The following is a 22,928-nucleotide window of genomic DNA, read 5'->3' as shown; positions in this document are numbered from 1 at the left end:
TTGCTGCAGCCAGCCTAACAGTAGCAGCAGCTACAACAGCATTTCACTGTCGCCACAAAGAAAGATAGGAAAAATGGGCAATTTTTTGTTTCTTCTTCATTTATTGACAGAGACGGACGGCGTGTTATCGTCATCGTCGCACAATGGAACGGATTGCACTGTATATTTTTGAATTGAAATGTTGTTTATGGGCACTCCTTCCTCTAATCTTAATCCCAGCAATATAAAACTTTTCGGGAGAAAGTCCATACTTCTCCATATATCGGGTCTTGACTTTTCGGAATTGTCTTACTATAACACCAGTAAGTTGCTTAAGGGAACCCATTGGATCGGCTTGAAATTTTCGTCATAGGGAAGTCCGTCATCCTGATCTCGACGATAGTATATATTTTGTCCGTAAGAAATCCATACTTCACGAGTTGTGGGCTTTGACATTTTCGGAAATGTTTTATTTATCACGATTACGTTGTTTAGGTACACCACTCGGATCGGTTTCAGTATCAGGATCATGGTAGTTTGCCGGGGGAAGTCCATAGGAAAGAAACTGTGCTTCTATATACCCTTTCTGAAACAAAGGGTGCTTCTATAGACCCTTTCTAAAAGAAAGACCCTTTTTGAAGGAAATGAGGCTCCTATAGAACCTTTCTGAAGGAAAGGGTGCTTCTATAGACCCTTTCTAAAAGAAAGGGTGCTTCTATAGACCCTTTCTGAAACAAAGCGTGCTTCTTTAGACCCTTTCTGAAACAAAGCGTGCTTCTATAGACCCTTTCTGAAACAAAGGGTGCGTATATAGACCCTTTCTGAAACAAAGGGTGCGTATATAGACCCTTTCTGAAACAAAGGGTGCTTCTATAGACCCTTTCTGAAACAAAGGGTGCATATATAGACCCTTTCTGAAACAAAGGGTGCATATATAGACCCTTTCTGAAACAAAGGGTGGTTCTATAGACCCTTTCTGAAACAAAGTGTGCTTCTATCGACCCTTTCTGAAACAAAGGGAGCTTCTATAGACCCTTTCTGAAACAAAGGGTGGTTCTATAGATCCTTTCTGAACAAAGGGTGGTTCTATAGACCCTTTCTGAAACAAATGGTGGTTCTATAGACCCTTTCTGAAACAAAGGGTGGTTCTATAGACCCTTTCTGAAACAAAGGGTGCTTCTATAGACCCTTTCTGAAACAAATGGTGGTTCTATAGACCCTTTCTGAAACAAAGGGAGCTTCTATAGACCCTTTCTGAAACAAAGGGTGGTTCTATAGACCCTTTCTGAAACAAAGTGTGCTTCTATCGACCCTTTCTGAAACAAAGGGAGCTTCTATAGACCCTTTCTGAAACAAAGGGTGGTTCTATAGACCCTTTCTGAACAAAGGGTGCTTCTATAGACCCTTTCTGAAACAAATGGTGGTTCTATAGACCCTTTCTGAAACAAAGGGTGGTTCTATAGACCCTTTCTGAAACAAAGGGTGGTTCTATAGACCCTGTCTGAAACAAAGGGTGGTTCTATAGACCAGAAATAGTGCTTCTATAGACCCTTTCTGAAACAAAAAGTGCTTCTATAGACCTTTCTGAAACAAAGGGTGGTTCTATAGACCCTTTCTGAAACAAAGGGTGGTTCTATAGACCAGAAAAAGTGCTTCTATAGACCCTTTCCGAAACAAAAAGTGCTTCTATAGACCTTTCTGAAACAAAGGGTGGTTCTATAGACCAGAAAAAGTGCTTCTATAGGCCCTTTCTGAAACAAAAAGTGCTTCTATAGACCTTTCTGAAACAAAAAGTGCTTCTATAGACCCTTTTTGAAAGAAAGGGTGCTTCTACAGAACCTTTCTGAAAGGAAGGGTATTTCTATAGACCCTTTTTGGAACAAAGTGTGCTTCTATAGACAATTTTTTGAAACAAAGGGTGCTTCTATAGACCCTTCCTGAAACAAAGGGTGCATCTATAGACCCTTTCTGAAACAAAGAGTGCTTCTATAGACCCTTTCTGAAAAAAGGCGCTTCTATAGACCCTTTCTGAAACAAAGGGTGCTTCAATAGACCCTTTCTGAACCAAAGGGTGTTTCTATAGACCCTTTCTGAAAAAAGGGTGCTTCTCTAGACCCTTCCTGAAACAAAGGGCGCATCTATACAACCTTTCTAAAACAAAGGGTGCTTCTATAGACCCTTTCTGAAACAAAGGTGGCTTCTACAGACTCTTTCTGAAACAAAGGGTGCTTCTACAGACCCCTTCTGAAACAAAGGGTGCTTCTATAGACCCTTTCTGAAGGAAAGGGTGCTTCTATAGACCCTTTCTGAAGGAAAGGGTGCTTCTATAGACCCTTTCTGAAGGAAAGGGTGCTTCTATAGACCCTTTCTGAAGGAAAGGGTGCTTCTATAGACCCTTTCTGAAGGAAAGGGTGCTTCTATAGACCCTTTCTGAAGGAAAGGGTGCTTCTATAGACCCTTTCTGAAGGAAAGGGTGCTTCTATAGACCCTTTCTGAAGGAAAGGGTGCTTCTATAGACCCTTTCTGAAGGAAAGGGTGCTTCTATAGACCCTTTCTGAAGGAAAGGGTGCTTCTATAGACCCTTTCTGAAGGAAAGGGTGCTTCTATAGACCCTTTCTGAAGGAAAGGGTGCTTCTATAGACCCTTTCTGAAGGAAAGGGTGCTTCTATAGACCCTTTCTGAAGGAAAGGGTGCTTCTATAGACCCTTTCTGAAGGAAAGGGTGCTTCTATAGACCCCTTCTGAAGAAAAGGGTGCTTCTATAGACCATTTCTGAAGAAAAGGGTGCTTCTATAGACCCTTTCTGAAGAAAAGGGTGCTTCTATAGACCCTTTCTGAAGAAAAGGGTGCTTCTATAGACCCTTTCTGAAGAAAAGGGTGCTTCTATAGACCATTTCTGAAGAAAAGGGTGCTTCTATAGACCTTTCTGAAGAAAAGGGTGCTTCTATAGACCCTTTCTGAAGAAAAGGGTGCTTCTATAGACCCTTTCTGAAGAAAAGGGTGCTTCTTTAGACCCTGTGTAAAAGAAAGGGTGCTTCTTTAGACCCTTTTTAAAATAAAGGGTGCTTCTTTAGACCCTTTCTAAAATAAAGGGTGCTTCTTTAGACCCTTTCTAAAATAAAGGGTGCTTCTTTAGACCCTTTCTAAAATAAAGGGTGCTTCTTTAGACCCTTTCTAAAATAAAGGGTGCTTCTTTAGACCCTTTCTAAAATAAAGGGTGCTTCTTTAGACCCTTTCTAAAATAAAGGGTGCTTCTTTAGACCCTTTCTAAAATAAAGGGTGCTTCTTTAGACCCTTTCTAAAATAAAGGGTGCTTCTTTAGACCCTTTCTAAAATAAAGGGTGCTTCTTTAGACCCTTTCTAAAATAAAGGGTGCTTCTTTAGACCCTTTCTAAAATAAAGGGTGCTTCTTTAGACCCTTTCTAAAATAAAGGGTGCTTCTTTAGACCCTTTCTGAAGGAAAGGGTGCTTCTTTAGACCCTTTCTGAAGGAAAGGGTGCTTCTTTAGACCCTTTCTGAAAGAAAGGATGCTTCTATAGACCCTTTCTGAAAGAAAAGGTGCTTCTATTGACCCTTTCTGAAAGAAAAGGTGCTTCTATTGACCCTTTCTGAAAGAAAGGATGCTTCTAATTACGCTTTCTGAAAGAAAGGGTGAATCTATTGATTCTTTCTGAAAGAAAGGGTGAATCTATTGATTCTTTCTGAAAGAAAAGGTGCTTCTATTGACCCTTTCTACATGAATAGATGCTTCTAGTCAATTGACCCTTCTTTTCTTAGGGGATAGTTTTTCTTTAATTTTTGAATAAATCCGAAAATATAAAGACTTTATTATTAGTGAAAATATACCACTGTGCACTATAGTTAGTCCTCTTTCTTCTGAAATCACTCAAAGAAGTGTACATAAATGTACATATCTGCATGCATAGGTAAGCACAAATCACTAGAAAATAGTGGACGATGGACTGAAGAAAATCCAAAAAAGTGATACATTACGTCTGACCCCTCCATCTCTCTTTTCCTGTGTATAGCATTATATAGGGTAGCAATGGACTTGCATTGTTAACAATGAAAGAAATAGATTTGTAACTGAATGGTGTTGTGTGATAGGGATGCCGATAGTGGAATAGTTGAAGAATTTGGATTTTTAGAAAAATTTGTTTAATGCCAATTAATTTCAAGATTTAAATGTAATTTCTAATAGAAATCTTATAAATTACCCCCAGAAGGATGGTCCTCTGAAATTTAAAATGACTCGAACCTTTAGATAATACGAATAACCTACCCATGACACGGAGGACGACCCACAATTGTTTGTTATTTCGTCAGTCTGTTTATTGGAGGATTTTGGTGTAAAACGTTCAAACTTAAATTTTACTGATTAGCTTTGTTGTTGTAGCAGCATAGGTCTGTCTGATGGCTTGGTAACCACTGGCCGAAATACTTTTGGTTTCGGGTCAATCCGTACAAAGAACCTATATATAAAATTTGAGAACCTATAATAAAATTTTGTCTCTCTAAAAATGCATTATTTCATTTAAAACTGTCCAAATCGCCATCCCTATTTTGTGTGATTGTTTTAAAACCAACAACACAATTGTTTTATTGATTGTCTTTGGTTTTGTTTTAAGAAAATCTTGCTGTTCATTTTAAAGACTTGATGGAGATGGGGTCTGTCATTGACATTTCCACATCATCTTCATTATCCTCTTTGTCTGTTTGTACATATGTCTCCTGCCTTCTTTCTTTATTTTTTTCTTTTTTTTTTTTGCAAAAAATGAATGCCAAACAAAAAAGGAAAATAAAATAAAATTGCTGCATACGTACTATTCTGTACTTTAGTGACATTTATCACAGATTCCGATTTGTTTTTTCAAAAATAACTGTAATCTATTCCTTTTGTTTGTTTCTTTTTTTGGCAAAGGCCTAAAATAACTTGAAGTTTGCAAACTATTCAATTGAACACGTCGACAATTTTTGCTCCCCGAACTTCGAATGAAATAAAAATTTCGTCGTTTATTTGCGAGCGTTTTAATTTCGCGCACACTTATTGAAAAACTAACTTATTGGCTATGGAATCGTAATTTAATAACAGCGCGTTGTTAATTAAACCTTGTTTCGTGTTCGTGCGCGCCATGTGATTTTCCAGAATAAAACTAATTATTATAATTTTTACAAGTGATCACATCTGACATAATTTTGAATGAAAAAAAAAAAAACAATGCGGTGTATACTGAAATTATAATTTCTATGCTCTATTTGTAGGTGATATTTACTGACGATATCAGTTTTTTTCGTATGGTGCAGTTTTTTTTCGCTGCGGTGCAAAGCAGAATAAAAAATTGAAGTATGTTCTTGGTTAATTGGGGACCTTGTTGCTATCACTGTTCGTTTATGGTTTCGAACAAGTTCAGTTTAAGAGGTCCCCTACTCCCCTACTACCGGTTATTTTTGATAGGTTCAGGCACATGTAACCCTTGAGACCCTTCTTACATCGTTGTACATTTTTTGTTTCGGATGTTCATTCATAAAGTCCTCGAAGTCCAACAGCGGCTATGCGATAAAATTTCCCTTTAAAATAATTAGTTTTGGGGGTGGGCGGTTTTTAGCCGGGAATTTCAGATTTTCACGTATGATCAGAATTAAATACTGGATAGGAGATAAAATCTGATAGGCGATATAAGGGAACAAATTACTTTTAGAGGCACCTATCGGATCGGTTTGAAGTTTTTATTATAGGTACTCCTTTTCCGGGAGAAGTCCATAATTTCCGAGATATGACTTGACTTTTTTCGGACATGTCTTACTTAATCACCATTACGTTAATATGCAGATAAATTAATTACAGGCAAAAAGATCCGAAAAAGACACGTCCCATAATCATTTAAAGCTCTTGCATTACCTTAGCAGTGCCGCATGTTCTATTTAAAAATCTAAGATGGAGATGCAAACTAATGGGCTGAAAACAGACTTTGCCTTTTGTTCGTCAGTCTCTTTCACATCTTCACAGAGCTTGCATTACTCAATGTTATTATTCAGCAGTGGCCAGTAAAGACCCCCTATTCTGACTTGCTATGTGAGAGTAGCGAAGCAGTTGTTCTACATCCTGAGAAAACCGGCCAAATTGACTATGATACTTTGCATCCCTAGCTGTATGTTGCTACTATCACCCTTCTCCCGAGAAAACAATCTACCTCAGATGTTGTTTCAATTACCACTATCAAATTTCTCCAATTTGTCCGTCGGGGACGGCTCTGTCAATGACAGCTACACGAAGACTGTCTGGTCGGTGTAACTTTCTTTCTACCGGTTTTCGCAGCTTTGGAGATCGATCACCTTGTGGCTTAGACCAGCTTTTTCGGCTGTCTTGGCGACGGTGTTTCACGTCAGTGGAGAGTTTGACGGAAGGATGTGATTCCTTTGTTGATCTAGCCCTTCTTAGGGAGGGTGTAGGATTGTCTTCTATTCCACATTCTGGTCGGTAGATACCACGTGCCCTGAACGTGGCCTTCAATGTGCATTTTTAAAAAAATGTTTTTGACACGTTATCAGGACCCCGGGCGTGAGTTTTTAAAACATATTTTTGAGACATTATTAGGACACCGGGCGTGGACTTTTTAAAGAACATTTTTTAGGAAGTAGGGCCTGAACTTTTATTATTATACCCTCAGCATTTATGCTAACGAGGGTATATACACTTTCATACGGGCAAAATGTGCCTCATCGAAATAATGGTTTTAGACCCCAAGTATGTTTGGACGAAATGTGTTTTAGACAATTTGGAGTTGATTTAGCAATGTCCGTCCTTCTGTCTGTCTGTCTGGCTGGTGCGCACGATAACTCTCGAACGGAGCAACCGTTTCGGTCCAAAATTTGGCTTTCGTAATATTTTGCACAAACTTAGTTTAAATTCGAAGATGGGTTATATCCTGTCCACTCCTTCCGGTAGCTCCCCCACAAAAGTTCAAAAATGTTCGGAAAAATTATGCGCGCGATAACTCTTGAATGGATTGACCGATATAATCCGTATTTTGCACTTCCTAATATATCTACCAGATATAGATCAGGTTCGAATATGGATTATATTTGTCTAGTCTGTCTGGTACCTCTCACACAAAATTTCGGATAAGTTCTCTTTAAGACCTGCTCTCAAATCACTTTGATTTTTGTTGGAGCGTTTTGCATTCGCTACCTGCATTACAACGGTAAAAGTTTTTTCAGGGACAAGTCTATATTTTTTGGGAAAACAGCCAAAAAGGTGTTAAAAACCGCTATGTCACCATATGTGGCGGTCGGAGAGCACGATAACTCTCGAACTGTTCAAGCGATTTGGTCCAACATTTGGTCTTCGTCATATTATATCCAAACTTAATTTCATGAGCAATACCGGTCCACAACTTCCGGTACTTCTCCCCAATATTAAAAAAATTTTCACTAAAATGCTAGGACGATATCACTTGAATGGGGTAACTAATTTGGTCCAAACTTTGGATCTCCTAACATTTTGTCAAAATTTAGTTTAACTTCTAAAATGGCCCATATCGGTCCTCCCTAAGGGTACCTCCCCCACAAAAGTCCCAAAAGGGCCACAAAATTCTGAAGGGACCTTAAATACATTCGATCTGTCCGTAGATGAACGTTTCACTTCACATTGGCTGAGGGTATATATCTGTCGGCAAAGCCGACTGACACTTTTTTACTTGTTTGAAGAATTTTAAAGAATATTTTTGAACGTGGATTTTTTTAAAGAATATTTTTGAGGCACTTGGATTGTTTAAAGAATACTTTTGAGGCACGTGGATTTTTTAAAGAATATTTTTGAACGTGGATTTTTAAGGAATATTTTTGAGGCCCGTGGATTTTTTAAAGAATATTTTTGAGGCACGTGGATTTTTTAAAGAATATTTTTGAGGCACGTGGATTTTTTAAAGAATATTTTTGAGGCACGTGGATTTTTTAAAGAATATTGTTGAGGCACGTGGATTTTTTAAGGAATATTTTTGAGGCACGTGGATTTTTTAAAGAATATTTTCGAGGCACGTGGATTTTTATGGAATATTTTTGAGGCACGTCGATTTTTTAAAGAATATTTTTGAGGCACGTCGATTTTTTAAAGAATATTTTTGAGGCACGTCGATTTTTTAAAGAATATTTTTGAGGCACGTGGATTTTTTAAAGAATATTTTTGAGGCACGTGGATTTTTTAAAGAATATTTTTGAGGCACGTGGATTTTTTAAAGAATATTTTTGAGGCACGTGGATTTTTTAAAGAATATTTTTGAGGCACGTGGATTTTTTAAAGAATATTTTTTAGGCACGTGGATTTTTTAAAGAATATTTTTGAGGCACGTGGATTTTTTAAAGAATATTTTTGAGGCACGTGGATTTTTTAAAGAATATTGTTGAGGCACGTGGATTTTTTAAGGAATATTTTTGAGGCACGTGGATTTTTTAAAGAATATTTTCGAGGCACGTGGATTTTTTAAAGAATATTTCTGAGGCACGTGGATTTTTTAAAGAATATTTTTGAGGCACGTGGATTTTTTAAAGAATATTTTTGAGGCACGTGGATTTTTTAAAGAATATTTGTGAGGCGCGTGGATTTTTTAAAGAATATTTTTGAGGCACGTGGATTTTTTAAAGAATATTTTTGAGGCACGTGGATTTTTTAAAGAATATTTTTGAGGCACGTGGATTTTTTAAAGAATATTTTTGTAGCACGTGGATTTTTTAAAGAATATTTTTGAGGCACGTGGATTTTTTAAAGAATATTTTTGAGGCACGTGGATTTTTTAAAGAATATTTTTGAGGCACGTGGATTATTTAAAGAATATTTTTGAGAACGTGGATTTTTTAACGAATATTTTTGAGGCACTTGGATTTTTTAAAGAATATTTTTAAGGCACGTGGATTTTTTAAAGAATATTTTTAAGGCACGTGGATTTTTTAAAGAATATTTTTGAGGCACGTGGATTTTTTAAAGAATATTTTTGAGGCACTTGGATTTTTTAAAGAATATTTTTAAGGCACGTGGATTTTTTAAAGAATATTTTTGAGGCACGTGGATTTTTTAAAGAATATTTTTGAGGCACTTGGATTTTTTAAAGAATATTTTTAAGGCACGTGGATTTTTTAAAGAATATTTTTGAGGCACGTGGATTTTTTAAAGAATATTTTTGAGGCACGTGGATTTTTTAAAGAATATTTTTGAGGCACGTTGATTTTTTATTTAAAGAATATTTTTGGGGCACCTGGATATTTCAAAGATTTTTTTTAGGCACGTGGATTTTTTAAAGAATATTTTTGAGGCACGTGGATTTTTTAAAGAATATTTTTGAGGCACGTGGATTTTTTAAAGAATATTTTTGAGGCACGTGGATTTTTTAAAGAATATTTTTGAGACACGTGGATTTTTTAAGGAATATTTTTGAGGCCCGTGGATTTTTTAAAGAATATTTTTGAGGCACGTGAATTTTTTAAAGAATATTTTTGAGGCCCGTGGATTTTTTAAAGAATATTTTTGAGGCACGTGAATTTTTTAAAGAATATTTTTGAGGCACGTGGATTTTTTAAAGAATATTTTTGAGTCACGTGGATTTTTTAAAGAATATTTTTGAGGCACGTGGATTTTTTAAGGAATATTTTTGAGGCACGTGGAGTTTTTAAAGAATATTTTTGAGGCACGTGGATTTTTTAAGGAATATTTGTGAGGCACGTGGATTTTTTAAAGAATATTTTTGAGGCACGTGGATTTTTTAAAGAATATTTTTGAGGCACGTGGATTTTTTAAAGAATATTTTTGAGTCACGTGGATTTTTTAAAGAATAGTTTTGAGGCACGTGGATTTTTTAAAGAATATTTTTGAGGCACGTGGACTTTTTAAAGAATATTTTTGAGGCACGTGGATTTTTTAAAGAATAGTTTTGAGGCACGTGGATTTTTTAAAGAATATTTTTGAGGTACCTGGATGTTTCAAATAATTTTTTTAGGCACGTGGATTTTTTAAAGAATATTTTTGAGGCACGTGGATTTTTTAAAGAATATTTTTGGGGCACGTGGATTTTTTAAAGAATATTTTTGAGACACGTGGATTTTTTAAAGAATATTTTTGAGGCACGTGGATTTTTTAAAGAATATTTTTAAGGCACGTGGATTTTTTAAAGAATATTTTTGAGGCACGTGGATTTTTTAAAGAATATTTTTGAGGCACGTGGATTTTTTAAAGAATATTTTTGAGGCACGTGGATTTTTTAAAGAATATTTTTGAGGCACGTGGATTTTTTAAAGAATATTTTTGAGGCACGTGGATTTTTTAAAGAATATTTTTGAGGCACGTGGATTTTTTAAAGAATATTTTTGAGGCACGTGGATTTTTTAAAGAACATATATTTTTTTAAATACCTGGATTTTTTTAAAGAATATTTTTGAGGCAGGTGGATTTTTTAAAGAATATTTTTGAGGCACGTGGATTTTTCAAAGAATATTTTTGAGGCACCTGGATTTAAAAAAAATGTTTGAGGCACCTGGATTTTTATAAAGAATATTGTAGAGTCATTTTTTGGAATATTTTTGAGAGATTAGTAGGGCCTTGGACGGATGGATTTTTCAAAGAATATTTTTGAGGCACCTGGATTTTTTTAAAAAATATTTTTGAGGCACGTGGATTTTTTAAAGAATATTTTTGAGGCACGTGGATTTTTTAAAGAATATTTTTGAGGCACGTGGATTTTTTAAAGAATATTTTTGAGGCACGTGGATTTTTTAAAGAATATTTTTGAGGCAAGTGGATTTTTTAAAGAATATTTTTGAGGCACGTGGATTTTTTAAAGAATATTTTTGAGGCACGTGGATTTTTTAAAGAATATTTTTGAGGCACGTGGATTTTTTAAAGAATATTTTTGAGGCACGTGGATTTTTTAAAGAATATTTTTGAGGCACGTGGATTTTTAAAGAATATTTTTGAGGCACGTGGATTTTTTAAAGAATATTTTTGAGGCACGTGGATTTTTTAAATAATATTTTTGAGGCATGTGGATTTTTTAAAGAATATTTTTGAGGCACGTGGATTTTTTAACGAATATTTTTGAGGCACGTGGATTTTTTAACGAATATTTTTGAGGCACGTGGATTTTTTAAAGAATATTTTTGAGGCACGTGGATTTTTTAAAGAATATTTTTGAGGCACGTGGATTTTTTAAAGAATATTTTTGAGGCACGTGGATTTTTTAAAGAATATTTTTGAGGCACGTGGATTTTTTAAAGAATATTTTTGAGGCACGTGGATTTTTTAAAGAATATTTTTGAGGCACGTGGATTATTTAAAGAATATTTTTGAGGCACGTGGATTTTTTAAAGAATATTTTTGAGGCACGTGGATTTTTTAAAGAATATTTTTGAGGCACGTGGATTTTTTAAAGAATATTTTTGAGGCACGTGGATTTTTTAAAGAATATTTTTGAGGTCCGTTGATTTTTTTAAATAATATTTTTGAGGCACGTGGATTTTTTAAAGAATATTTTTGAGGCACGTGGATTTTTTAAAGAATATTTTTGAGGCACGTGGATTTTTTAAACAATATTTTTGAGGCACGTGGATTTTTTAAACAATATTTTTGAGGCACGTGGATTTTTTAAACAATATTTTTGAGGCACGTGGATTTTTTAAACAATATTTTTGAGGCACGTGGATTTTTTAAAGAATATTTTTGAGTCACGTGGATTTTTTAAAAAATATTTTTGAGGCACGTGGATTTTTTAAGGAATATTTTTGAGGCACGTGGATTTTTTAAGGAATATTTGTGAGGCACGTGGATTTTTTAAAGAATATTTTTGAGGCACGTGGATTTTTTAAAGAATATTTTTGAGGCACGTGGATTTTTTAAAGAATATTTTTGAGTCACGTGGATTTTTTAAAGAATATTTTTGAGGCACGTGGATTTTTTAAAGAATATTTTCGAGGCACGTGGATTTTTTAAAGAATATTTTCGAGGCACGTGGATTTTTTAAAGAATATTTTGTAACGTGTTTTTTTTAAGAAATATTTTTGAACGTGGATTTTTTAAAGAATATTTTTGAGGCACGTGGATTTTTTAAAGAATATTTTTGAGGCACGTGGATTTTTTAAAGAATATTTTTGAGGCACGTGGATTTTTTAAAGAATATTTTTGAGGCACGTGGATTTTTTAAAGAATATTTTTGAGGCACGTGGATTTTTTAAAGAATATTTTTGAGGCACGTGGATTTTTTAAAGAATATTTTTGAGGCACGTGGATTTTTTAAAGAATATTTTTGAGGCACGTGGATTTTTTAAAGAATATTTTTGAGGCACGTGGATTTTTTAAAGAATATTTTTGAGGCACGTGGATTTTTTAAAGAATATTTTTGAGGCACCTGGATTTTTTAAAGAATATTTTTGAGGCACGTGGATTTTTTAAAGAATATTTTTGAGGCACGTGGATTTTTTAAAGAATATTTTTGAGGCACGTGGATTTTTTAAAGAATATTTTTGACGCACGTGGATTTTTTAAAGAATATTTTTGAGGCACGTGGATTTTTTAAAAAATATTTTTGAGGCACGTGGATTTTTTAAAGAATATTTTTGAGGCACGTGGATTTTTTAAAGAATATTTTTGAGGCACGTGGATTTTTTAAAGAATATTTTTGAGGCACGTGGATTTTTTAAAAAATATTTTTGAGGCACGTGGATTTTTTAAAGAATATTTTTGAGGCACGTGGATTTTTTAAAGAATATTTTTGAGGCACGTGGATTTTTTAAAGAATATTTTTGAGGCACGTGGATTTTTTAAAGAATATTTTTGAGGCAAGTGGATTTTTTAAAGAATATTTTTGAGGCACGTGGATTTTTTAAAGAATATTTTTGAGGCACGTGGATTTTTTAAAGAATATTTTTGAGGCACGTGGATTTTTTAAAGAATATTTTTGAGGCACGTGGATTTTTTAAAGAATATTTTTGAGGCACGTGGATTTTTAAAGAATATTTTTGAGGCACGTGGATTTTTTAAAGAATATTTTTGAGGCACGTGGATTTTTTAAATAATATTTTTGAGGCATGTGGATTTTTTAAAGAATATTTTTGAGGCACGTGGATTTTTTAACGAATATTTTTGAGGCACGTGGATTTTTTAACGAATATTTTTGAGGCACGTGGATTTTTTAAAGAATATTTTTGAGGCACGTGGATTTTTTAAAGAATATTTTTGAGGCACGTGGATTTTTTAAAGAATATTTTTGAGGCACGTGGATTTTTTAAAGAATATTTTTGAGGCACGTGGATTTTTTAAAGAATATTTTTGAGGCACGTGGATTTTTTAAAGAATATTTTTGAGGCACGTGGATTATTTAAAGAATATTTTTGAGGCACGTGGATTTTTTAAAGAATATTTTTGAGGCACGTGGATTTTTTAAAGAATATTTTTGAGGCACGTGGATTTTTTAAAGAATATTTTTGAGGCACGTGGATTTTTTAAAGAATATTTTTGAGGTCCGTTGATTTTTTTAAATAATATTTTTGAGGCACGTGGATTTTTTAAAGAATATTTTTGAGGCACGTGGATTTTTTAAAGAATATTTTTGAGGCACGTGGATTTTTTAAACAATATTTTTGAGGCACGTGGATTTTTTAAACAATATTTTTGAGGCACGTGGATTTTTTAAACAATATTTTTGAGGCACGTGGATTTTTTAAACAATATTTTTGAGGCACGTGGATTTTTTAAAGAATATTTTTGAGTCACGTGGATTTTTTAAAAAATATTTTTGAGGCACGTGGATTTTTTAAGGAATATTTTTGAGGCAGGTGGATTTTTTAAGGAATATTTGTGAGGCACGTGGATTTTTTAAAGAATATTTTTGAGGCACGTGGATTTTTTAAAGAATATTTTTGAGGCACGTGGATTTTTTAAAGAATATTTTTGAGTCATGTGGATTTTTTAAAGAATATTTTTGAGGCACGTGGATTTTTTAAAGAATATTTTCGAGGCACGTGGATTTTTTAAAGAATATTTTCGAGGCACGTGGATTTTTTAAAGAATATTTTGTAACGTGTTTTTTTTAAGAAATATTTTTGAACGTGGATTTTTTAAAGAATATTTTTGAGGCACGTGGATTTTTTAAAGAATATTTTTGAGGCACGTGGATTTTTTAAAGAATATTTTTGAGGCACGTGGATTTTTTAAAGAATATTTTTGAGGCACGTGGATTTTTTAAAGAATATTTTTGAGGCACGTGGATTTTTTAAAGAATATTTTTGAGGCACGTGGATTTTTTAAAGAATATTTTTGAGGCACGTGGATTTTTTAAAGAATATTTTTGAGGCACGTGGATTTTTTAAAGAATATTTTTGAGGCACGTGGATTTTTTAAAGAATATTTTTGAGGCACGTGGATTTTTTAAAGAATATTTTTGAGGCACCTGGATTTTTTAAAGAATATTTTTGAGGCACGTGGATTTTTTAAAGAATATTTTTGAGGCACGTGGATTTTTTAAAGAATATTTTTGAGGCACGTGGATTTTTTAAAGAATATTTTTGAGGCACGTGGATTTTTTAAAGAATATTTTTGAGGCACGTGGATTTTTTAAAAAATATTTTTGAGGCACGTGGATTTTTTAAAGAATATTTTTGAGGCACGTGGATTTTTTAAAGAATATTTTTGAGGCACGTGGATTTTTTAAAGAATATTTTTGAGGCACGTGGATTTTTTAAAAAATATTTTTGAGGCACGTGGATTTTTTAAAGAATATTTTTGAGGCACGTGGATTTTTTAAAGAATATTTTTGAGGCACGTGGATTTTTTAAAGAATATTTTTGAGGCACGTGGATTTTTTAAAGAATATTTTTGAGGCACGTGGATTTTTTAAAGAATATTTTTGAGGCACGTGGATTTTTTAAAGAATATTTTTGAGGCACGTGGATTTTTTAAAGAATATTTTTGAGGCACGTGGATTTTTTAAAGAATATTTTTGAGGCACGTGGATTTTTTAAAGAATATTTTTGAGGCACGTGGATTTTTTAAAGAATATTTTTGAGGCACGTGGATTTTTTAAAGAATATTTTTGAGGCACGTGGATTTTTTTAAAGATTATTTTTGAGGCACGTTGATTTTTTAAAGAATATTTTTGAAGCACGTGGATTTTTTAAAGAATATTTTTGAGGCACGTGGATTTTTTAAAGAATATTTTTGAGGTACGTGGATTTTTTAAAGAATATTTTTGAGGCACGTGGATTTTTTAAGGAATCTTTTGGAGGCACGTGGAGTTTTTAAAGAATATTTTTGAGGCACGTGGATTTTTTAAAGAATATTTTTGAGGCACGTGGATTTTTTAAAGAATATTTTTGAGGCACCTGGATTTTTTAAAGAATATTGTTGAGGCACCTGGATTTTTCAAAGAATTTTTTAAGGCACGTGGATTTTTTAAAGAGTATTTTTGAACGTGGATTTTTTAAAGAATATTTTTGAGGCACGTGGATTTTTTAAAGAATATTTTTGAGGCACCTGGATTTTTTAAAGAATATTGTTGAGGCACCTGGATTTTTTAAAGAATATTTTTGAGGCAAGTGGATTTTTTAAAGAATATTTTTGAGGCACGTGGATTTTTTAAAGAATATTTTTGAGGCACGTGGATTTTTTAAAGAATATTTTTGAGGCACCTGGATTTTTCAAAGAATATTTTTGAGGCACCTGGATTTTTCAAAGAATTTTTTAGGCACGTGGATTTTTAAAGAATATTTTTGAGGCACGTGGATTTTTTAAAGAACATATATTTTTTTTAAATACCTGGATTTTTTTAAAGAATATTTTTGAGGCACATGGATTTTTTAAAGAATATTTTTGAGGCACCTGGATTTAAAAAAAATTGTTTGAGGCACCTGGATTTAAAAAAATTGTTTGAGGCACCTGAATTTTTATAAAGAATATTGTAGTCTTTTTTTTTTGGAATATTTTTGAGAGATTAGTTGGGCCTTGAACGGATGGATTTTTCAAAGAATATTTTTGAGGCACCTGGATTTTTTTAAAAAATATTTTTGAGGCACCTGGATTTTTTAAAGAATATTTTTGAAGCGTTTTTAGGGCCCTGAACGTGGATTTTTTAAATAATATTTTCGAGGCATTAGTATGTTGGAGACAATCCTGCTAACTTTCCTGAGATTAGCTTATTCTAAATTCCGCCAAACTCTTTCAGCTCTCCTACCAGGATATGTTAATAAAATCATTGACTTCCTATAGAAATATGTATATTCCTATTTGACAATGTCTTACGATATAATATGCCTTCGATAGGCTTATTTTAGTAGTCTCTGATGACTAGTTGTGTTCCGAATACTAAGTTCTCCTTCTGTCAAATAAATATGGCCACATCATTTCAGCATACTAAATCATGTGGTACAATAATATTTTACAACAAAAACAACAGATATACCCTCATTGTGCTGAAAATATATAACAATTCCCTTATTTTGATTACTGCAAAATGACTAGCACTCCCTCCTCCCCACCCATTCTTCAATTCAAATGCTCTCCATATGTTTACCCTCTTGTATGTGAACGAAAATCAAGTAGTCATGTGGATTTGTCATTAAATACTTCCACTATTGCATCACAATCCAGATGATGATTTGTTTATACATTCTATTAGCTTTCCATACACCAGAACTTTGCTGGATAATGAACGATGGATGGATGATGGTGGTGACCATAATGATGCATTGCTAGAATCTGCAGCAACAGTGTCTATGGGAATTAAGCTCTTTTTTATTGTTTGATAAATTGTGGAGCTTTCCTGCAATGCGCAGGTTCCATGAGAGGCAGGCAACCCCTAAATACAACGAAAAGAGTATACTGATGGTGGGCTCCACATTTTATAGTAAAATCAATGGATGGTTGGTTGGTTGGGCGAATAGATTCCAAAATTGTTTGTGATGCTTTTCCGTTTGAATGGAATTTTTTCCACTTTGCGAATCAACGTTGAAAATGAAATGTCAAAATGAGGCAAAGCAAGGAATATGGGGTTCTTTCTCTCCCTGCAATTGAGGGTTGGTTGGTTGGTTGTTGCTTTGCACCGCCACCAACATGTCTCCAAAATGGTAAAGCGGCCGCACTCTTTTAATGCAGATCCCAGCTTTGCGCATTGTTCTATATCCAAGTGGGTATGGTTGGATGGTTATGTCGCGACCGGGCTAAGGGATCAACACTATAGTCTTCCTTGTCTAGCAATCGTTAAATTGAATCGCAATTACGAAAGGACATGTGTAGATACAATTCGTACAATTTTGTTCTCGTTGCTGTCGATTGCAAATACAATTGAATCCGAGCCCCATGCTGATGACTTCAGTTACACTTCGAGGTATTAACGTGTGATACACAATCAGCACAATCGTTCGTTCGTGTTTTACGGTCTTTTTAGAAAACAAATAATTTTTTTTTTGGTGAGGACACAATATTGCGTTGTGTAATTGCAATTGTTTTAAATTGTAGAAAAGAAAATAAAGAACACAAAAAGTGAAAAAGAATTTGATACAAGTGCAAGTGAAATAAATTATTTATATTTTATTAAGATTTTTATCATTCAACAAAAAAATTAATATCAAGTATATACCTACAAATATATACTGTATGTCTACCACTGGAAGTTAGACATCATCGACAACAATCTACGACGACAAATAAGTCCCTCAAATTGAAACAACAACCAAGAGTTTATATTGACATCTCAAATTTTCTTTAAAAGAGAATTGGGACCTATTTAAATAATTTTTATTAAAGAAAATACTAATTAAAACAACACAACAACAACAACATAAAATATGGTGGATACCGTCGAAGAATCAGCACAAAATGGTGTTTACAAAAAACGTCCCTTCATGTGTTCCTTATTAGATCCCAGTAAGTTTTCAGTTGAATATTAAATCAATTATTATCCTATCTCTCTCTCCCCCTCCACCTCCCTCATCTCGTGATTACCTTACTCAAGCTAATACATATTTTTCCTTCTCACTTTATCCCGTAGAAAGAAATATACTTCCTTCCTGTAATTTGAGCCACTTCTTTCATTCTTGTTTCCCTTTCCCTTACCCCATTTGGGTGTTAGCCTGTAAAACATTTAAAATTTGTTGTAATTTGTGTGCGTGCCTGTGGTAAATGGTCCTTCGACATGTTTAAATTTATTGTAACTTTTTTCTCATTCTTATTCATTTATTGCTCCAATTTCTTTATTTCTTTGCTTCTTTTCTGTTTTATCGCTTCTTGTTGTTTTTGTGGTTGGTTTCGTTCGTTCGTTTGTCGTTTCAATGCGCTTTCTAAATTTTCCTCCTTTTCTTTTTTGAAAAATAATCAATATCTAATACTAATTTCAGACGCTTGGTTTAAGCCGGAGCGCTTACATCCACGAGGTAAGTGTATTAAATGTGTTCATTGGTGTTGTTGTTTTTCTGTTTTTTTTTCACATCGTCGCCGTCGTGGTCTATGTCTAATGTGTACACGCCTATATGTCTATAAAATACGAACAGAAAACATGCATAAAATATTTACGGCTAAAGCCGAAGATGACTAAACTTTACCTTCTTTGCTGCTACTTGAAGAATCGCAAATTAAGGTTTTGTCGAGTGGTGGTGCCCTCAATAGTCATTATCTCAAACCTTCCTTCCTCCCTACCGCCTCACTTTGTAAATTGTTTTTCCTTCTTTTTTCTGTCCTGCAATATCCTCTTTTGGTTCAATGGCCACTTTTGGCCTTCCCCACTCTCTCTCTCTCTTACTCTCATCACATATGCTTTTTTAAAAACTTTGGATAATAATAACACTGTGATACAAATGGAGACAAAATTTTTTTGCAGCATTTCTGAGGCACAAATTCGGGTTTGTGGGAGTCCATAGAAGACGAAAATACCTTTGGTTTCTTTGGGTCACTTCGGGTTTTGATTTTATAACGGTAAATGTAGTGAAAAATGGGCTTTCTTGGATTTTCAACTTTAAACGAACATTACTTCTTTTTTCCACAACCGATTTGCACACACTGTATTTCATTATAAAGGGGAGAGTAATGCCTTTCGAACAAGCCATAGGTTTTTAAAATCGGTTAACAAATGGCTAAATAATAGTGGTTTAAGTGTGACAAAAACGCATTAGAAAACAGTAAAATGTTTTTCCTTGTGCTCTAGGCTGCGTAAACGACACCTAACTGTACAATTATTTACTGTTAACAAGTAGGAAATTTAGTTGGCTTTCCAAAATGGGAAAAACCAGCGAAATCGGTTGAAAAATGAATGCGTTACGGCATCTTTTGTATTTCAACTTTTTGGTTTTTTTCATATTTTCCTTTATAAAAGATGGGTATCTTAGCATCTATGATTCTAGTTGTGATTATCCTGCTTAACAATTACGCACAAGGTATCAATGTTTTATAAAGGAAAATATGAAAAAAACCAAAAAATTGAAACCCCAAAAATACCATAACGCATTCATTTTTCAACGGATTTTGTTGGTTTTTCCCATTTTGGAAAGCCAACTAAATTTCCTACTTGCTAACAGTAAATAATTGTACAGTTAAGTGTCATTTACGCAGCCTAGAGCACAAGGAAAAACATTTTACTGTTTTTTAATGCGTTTTTGTCACACTTAAACCACTATTACTTAGCCATTTGTTAACCGATTTAAAAAATCTATGGCTTGTTCGAAAGGCATTACTCTCCCCTTTATAACGAAAAACAGTGTGTGCAAATCGGTTGTGGAAAAAAGAAGTAATGTCCGTTTAAAGTTGAAAATCCAAGAAAGCCCATTTTTCACTACATTTACCGTTATAAAATGAAAACCCGAAGTGACTCAAAGAAACCAAAGGCATTTTCGTCTTCTGTGGACTCCCACAAAACCGAATTTATGCATTAGAACCCCTGCAAATTTTCACTGTAGCACAGTGTAATTTAATTTAAATCAAAAAGGATGCCTCGGAGCGTAGATTTTATACGATTTCTTTTCAGAATTGTAAGTTATTTGATTGCTATTTAGATAGCACGTTATGTTGAAAATATCTATATTTTATCCACGTTGTGTGAATAATATGGATAGTTTGTCCACGTTATGTGGATAATATATCCATTTTATTTGGATAATATGGACCAGTTATCCATGTATTTGGATAATATGGACATTTTATCCACTTTATGTGGATAATATGGACATTTTATCCACTTTATGTGGATAATATGGATATTTTATCCACGTTATATGGATAATATGGGAATTTTATCCAATTTGTGTGGATAATATGGATAATTTATCCACTCTATGTGGATAATATGAATAGTTTATCCACTCTATGTGGATAAATTATCCACGTTATGTGTATAATATGCAAAATTTATCCACGTAATGTGGATAATATGGATAATTTATCCATTTTATTTGTTTAATATGGACAATTTATCCAAGTATTTGGATAAAACAAAAAAAACATTATTCCACAACATCCCATACGGGACAAGGGAGACTTCTCTCATATCAATGAGTGCACCCCGATTCATATTTAGCTCAATGATATGGGACCTACTGTTTATCGCCGAGTCCGAACGGCGTGTCTTAAGACACCACTTATGGAGAAGTTTTTCAAGGCTGAAATACTCAGAAAATGTCGCCAACATTACTGAGGGGTATTTTGCCACCGTTGAAAAATGTTTGATTTTGCCTGGCCGGGGAATCGAACCCCCGACCTTCTGCGTGCAAGGCGGGCGTGCATACCATTGCACCACGGTGGTACCCAGTATTTGGATAATATGGATAATTTATCCACTTTATGTGGATAATATGTATATTTTATCCACGTTATATGGATAATAGGTAATTTATCCACGTTATGTGGTTAATATGGATATTTTATCCACGTTATATGGATAATATGGGCATTTTATCCAATTTATGTGGATAATATGGAAAATTTATCCACTCTATGTTGATAATATGAATAGTTTATCCACTCTATGTGGATAATATAAATAGTTTATCCACTCTATGTGGATAAGATGGGTAATTTATCAACTCTGTGTGGATAATATGAATAGTTTATCCACACTATGTGGATAATATGGATATTTTATCCACGTTATTTGGATAATATGGATAATTTATCCATTTTATTTAGATAATATGGACAATTTATCCATGTATTTAGATAATATGGATAGTTTATCCACGTTGTGTGGTTAATATGGAAAATTTATGTGTGTAATATGGATATTTTATCCACGTTATGTGGATAATATGGATAATCAACATAGCATGTGGATAATTTATCCATCTATGTGGATAATAGGATAGTTTATCCACGTTGTGTGGATAATATGTTAAATTTATCCACGTTATGTGGATGGTATGGATAATTTATCCACGTTATGTGGATAATATGGATAATTTATCCACCTTATGTGGATAATATGGATATTTTATCCACGTTATGTGGATAATATGAATAATTTATCCACTCTATGTGGATAATATGAATAGTTTATCCACTCTATGTAGATAATATGGATAGCTTATCCACGTTGTGTGGATAATATGGAAAATGTATGTACGTTATGTGGATAATATGGATATTTTATCCACGTTATGTGGATGATATGGATAATTTATCCACGTTATTTGGATAATGTGGACAATATGGATAATTTATCCACGTTATTTGGATAATGTGGATAGTTCATCCGCTCTATGTGGATAACATGTATAACTTATCCACTCTATATGGATAATATGTATAATTTATAATTAATTTACGTGGATAATACGGATAGGCTATACATGCTATGTGGATAATATGAATAATTTATCCAACTATGTGGATAATAGGATATAGTTTATCTACGTTGTGTGGATAATATGTTAAATTTATCCACGTTATGTGGATGATATGGATAATTTATCCACGTTATGTGGATAACATGGATAATTTATCCGTTTTATTTGTATAATATGGACAATTTATCCAAGTATTTGGATAATATGGGCATTTTATCCACGTTATGTGGATAATATGGATAATTTATCCACTCTATGTGGATAATATGAATAGATTATCCACTCTATGTGGATAATATGGATTTATCCACGTTATGTGGATAATATTGGTAATTTATCAACTCTGTTTGGATAATATGGATAGTTTATCCAATCTATGTAGATAATATGGATAGCTTATCCGCGTTGTGCGGATAATATGGAAAAAATATCTATGTTATTTGGATAATATGGATGTTTTATCCACGTTATGTAGATAATATGGATAATTTATCCATTTTATTTGGATAATATGGACAATTTATCCATGTATTTGGATAATATGGATAATTTATCCACTTTACGTGGATAATTTAGCCACGTTATGTGGATAATATGGATAATTTGTGCTCTTTATTATCCACTTTAGTGATTATGTGGATAATATGGATAATTTATCCATTTTAATTGGATAATATTGATACTTTATCCACTTTATGTAGATAATATGGATAGCTTATCCACGTTGTGCGGATAATATGGAATAAATGTCTGTGTTATTTGGATAATATGGATGTTTTATCCACGTTATGTAGATAATATGGATATTTTATCCATTTTATTTGGATAATATGAACAATTTATCCATGTATTTGGATAATATGGATAATTTATCCACTTTACGTGGATAATTTAGCCACGTTATGTGGATAATATGGATAATTTGTCCTCTTTATTATTCACTTTATTGATAATTTATCCACGTTATGTGGATAATATAGTTTATCCACGTTATGTGGATTATATGGATAGTTTATCCACATTATGTGGATAATATGGATAGTTTATCCACGTTATGTGGATAATATGGATAGTTTATCCACGTTATGTGGATAATGTGAATAATTAAACCACGATATGAGGATAATATGAATAGTTTATCCACTTTATGTG

At 33.4% G+C, this 22,928-nt stretch overlaps 1 protein-coding gene and 1 long non-coding RNA gene across 7 annotated transcripts in view; both read left to right on the top strand.

Moving 5' to 3' along the window:
* Rtnl1 (reticulon) overlaps positions 1-22,928 on the top strand; it is a 113,500-nt gene that overhangs the window by 16,654 nt on the left and 73,918 nt on the right. For 2 of the 6 annotated variants that reach the window (XM_073971557.1, XM_073971556.1), the window contains exon 2: positions 18,345-18,380. The exons of 2 other annotated variants lie outside the window; for them this stretch is intronic. In XM_073971557.1, the coding sequence (XP_073827658.1) occupies positions 18,345-18,380 (36 nt within the window). Of the gene's footprint in view, positions 1-16,863; positions 17,875-18,344; positions 18,381-22,928 lie in introns of those variants that run through there. 2 more of the 6 variants (XM_073971560.1, XM_073971590.1) reach the window with 2 other exon arrangements.
* LOC141395522 (uncharacterized) lies at positions 5,019-5,322 on the top strand. The gene is made up of 2 exons (XR_012410656.1): positions 5,019-5,153; positions 5,241-5,322. It is a non-coding gene; the product is annotated as an uncharacterized lncRNA (long non-coding RNA).

This window comes from Musca autumnalis, unplaced genomic scaffold, assembly GCF_047663935.1.
Source record: "Musca autumnalis isolate F117 unplaced genomic scaffold, ASM4766393v1 scaffold_2, whole genome shotgun sequence".
NCBI lineage: Eukaryota > Metazoa > Arthropoda > Insecta > Diptera > Muscidae > Musca > Musca autumnalis.
Note: the sequence above shows the minus strand (reverse complement) of the source record. Positions and strands in the feature narration are given on the sequence as shown.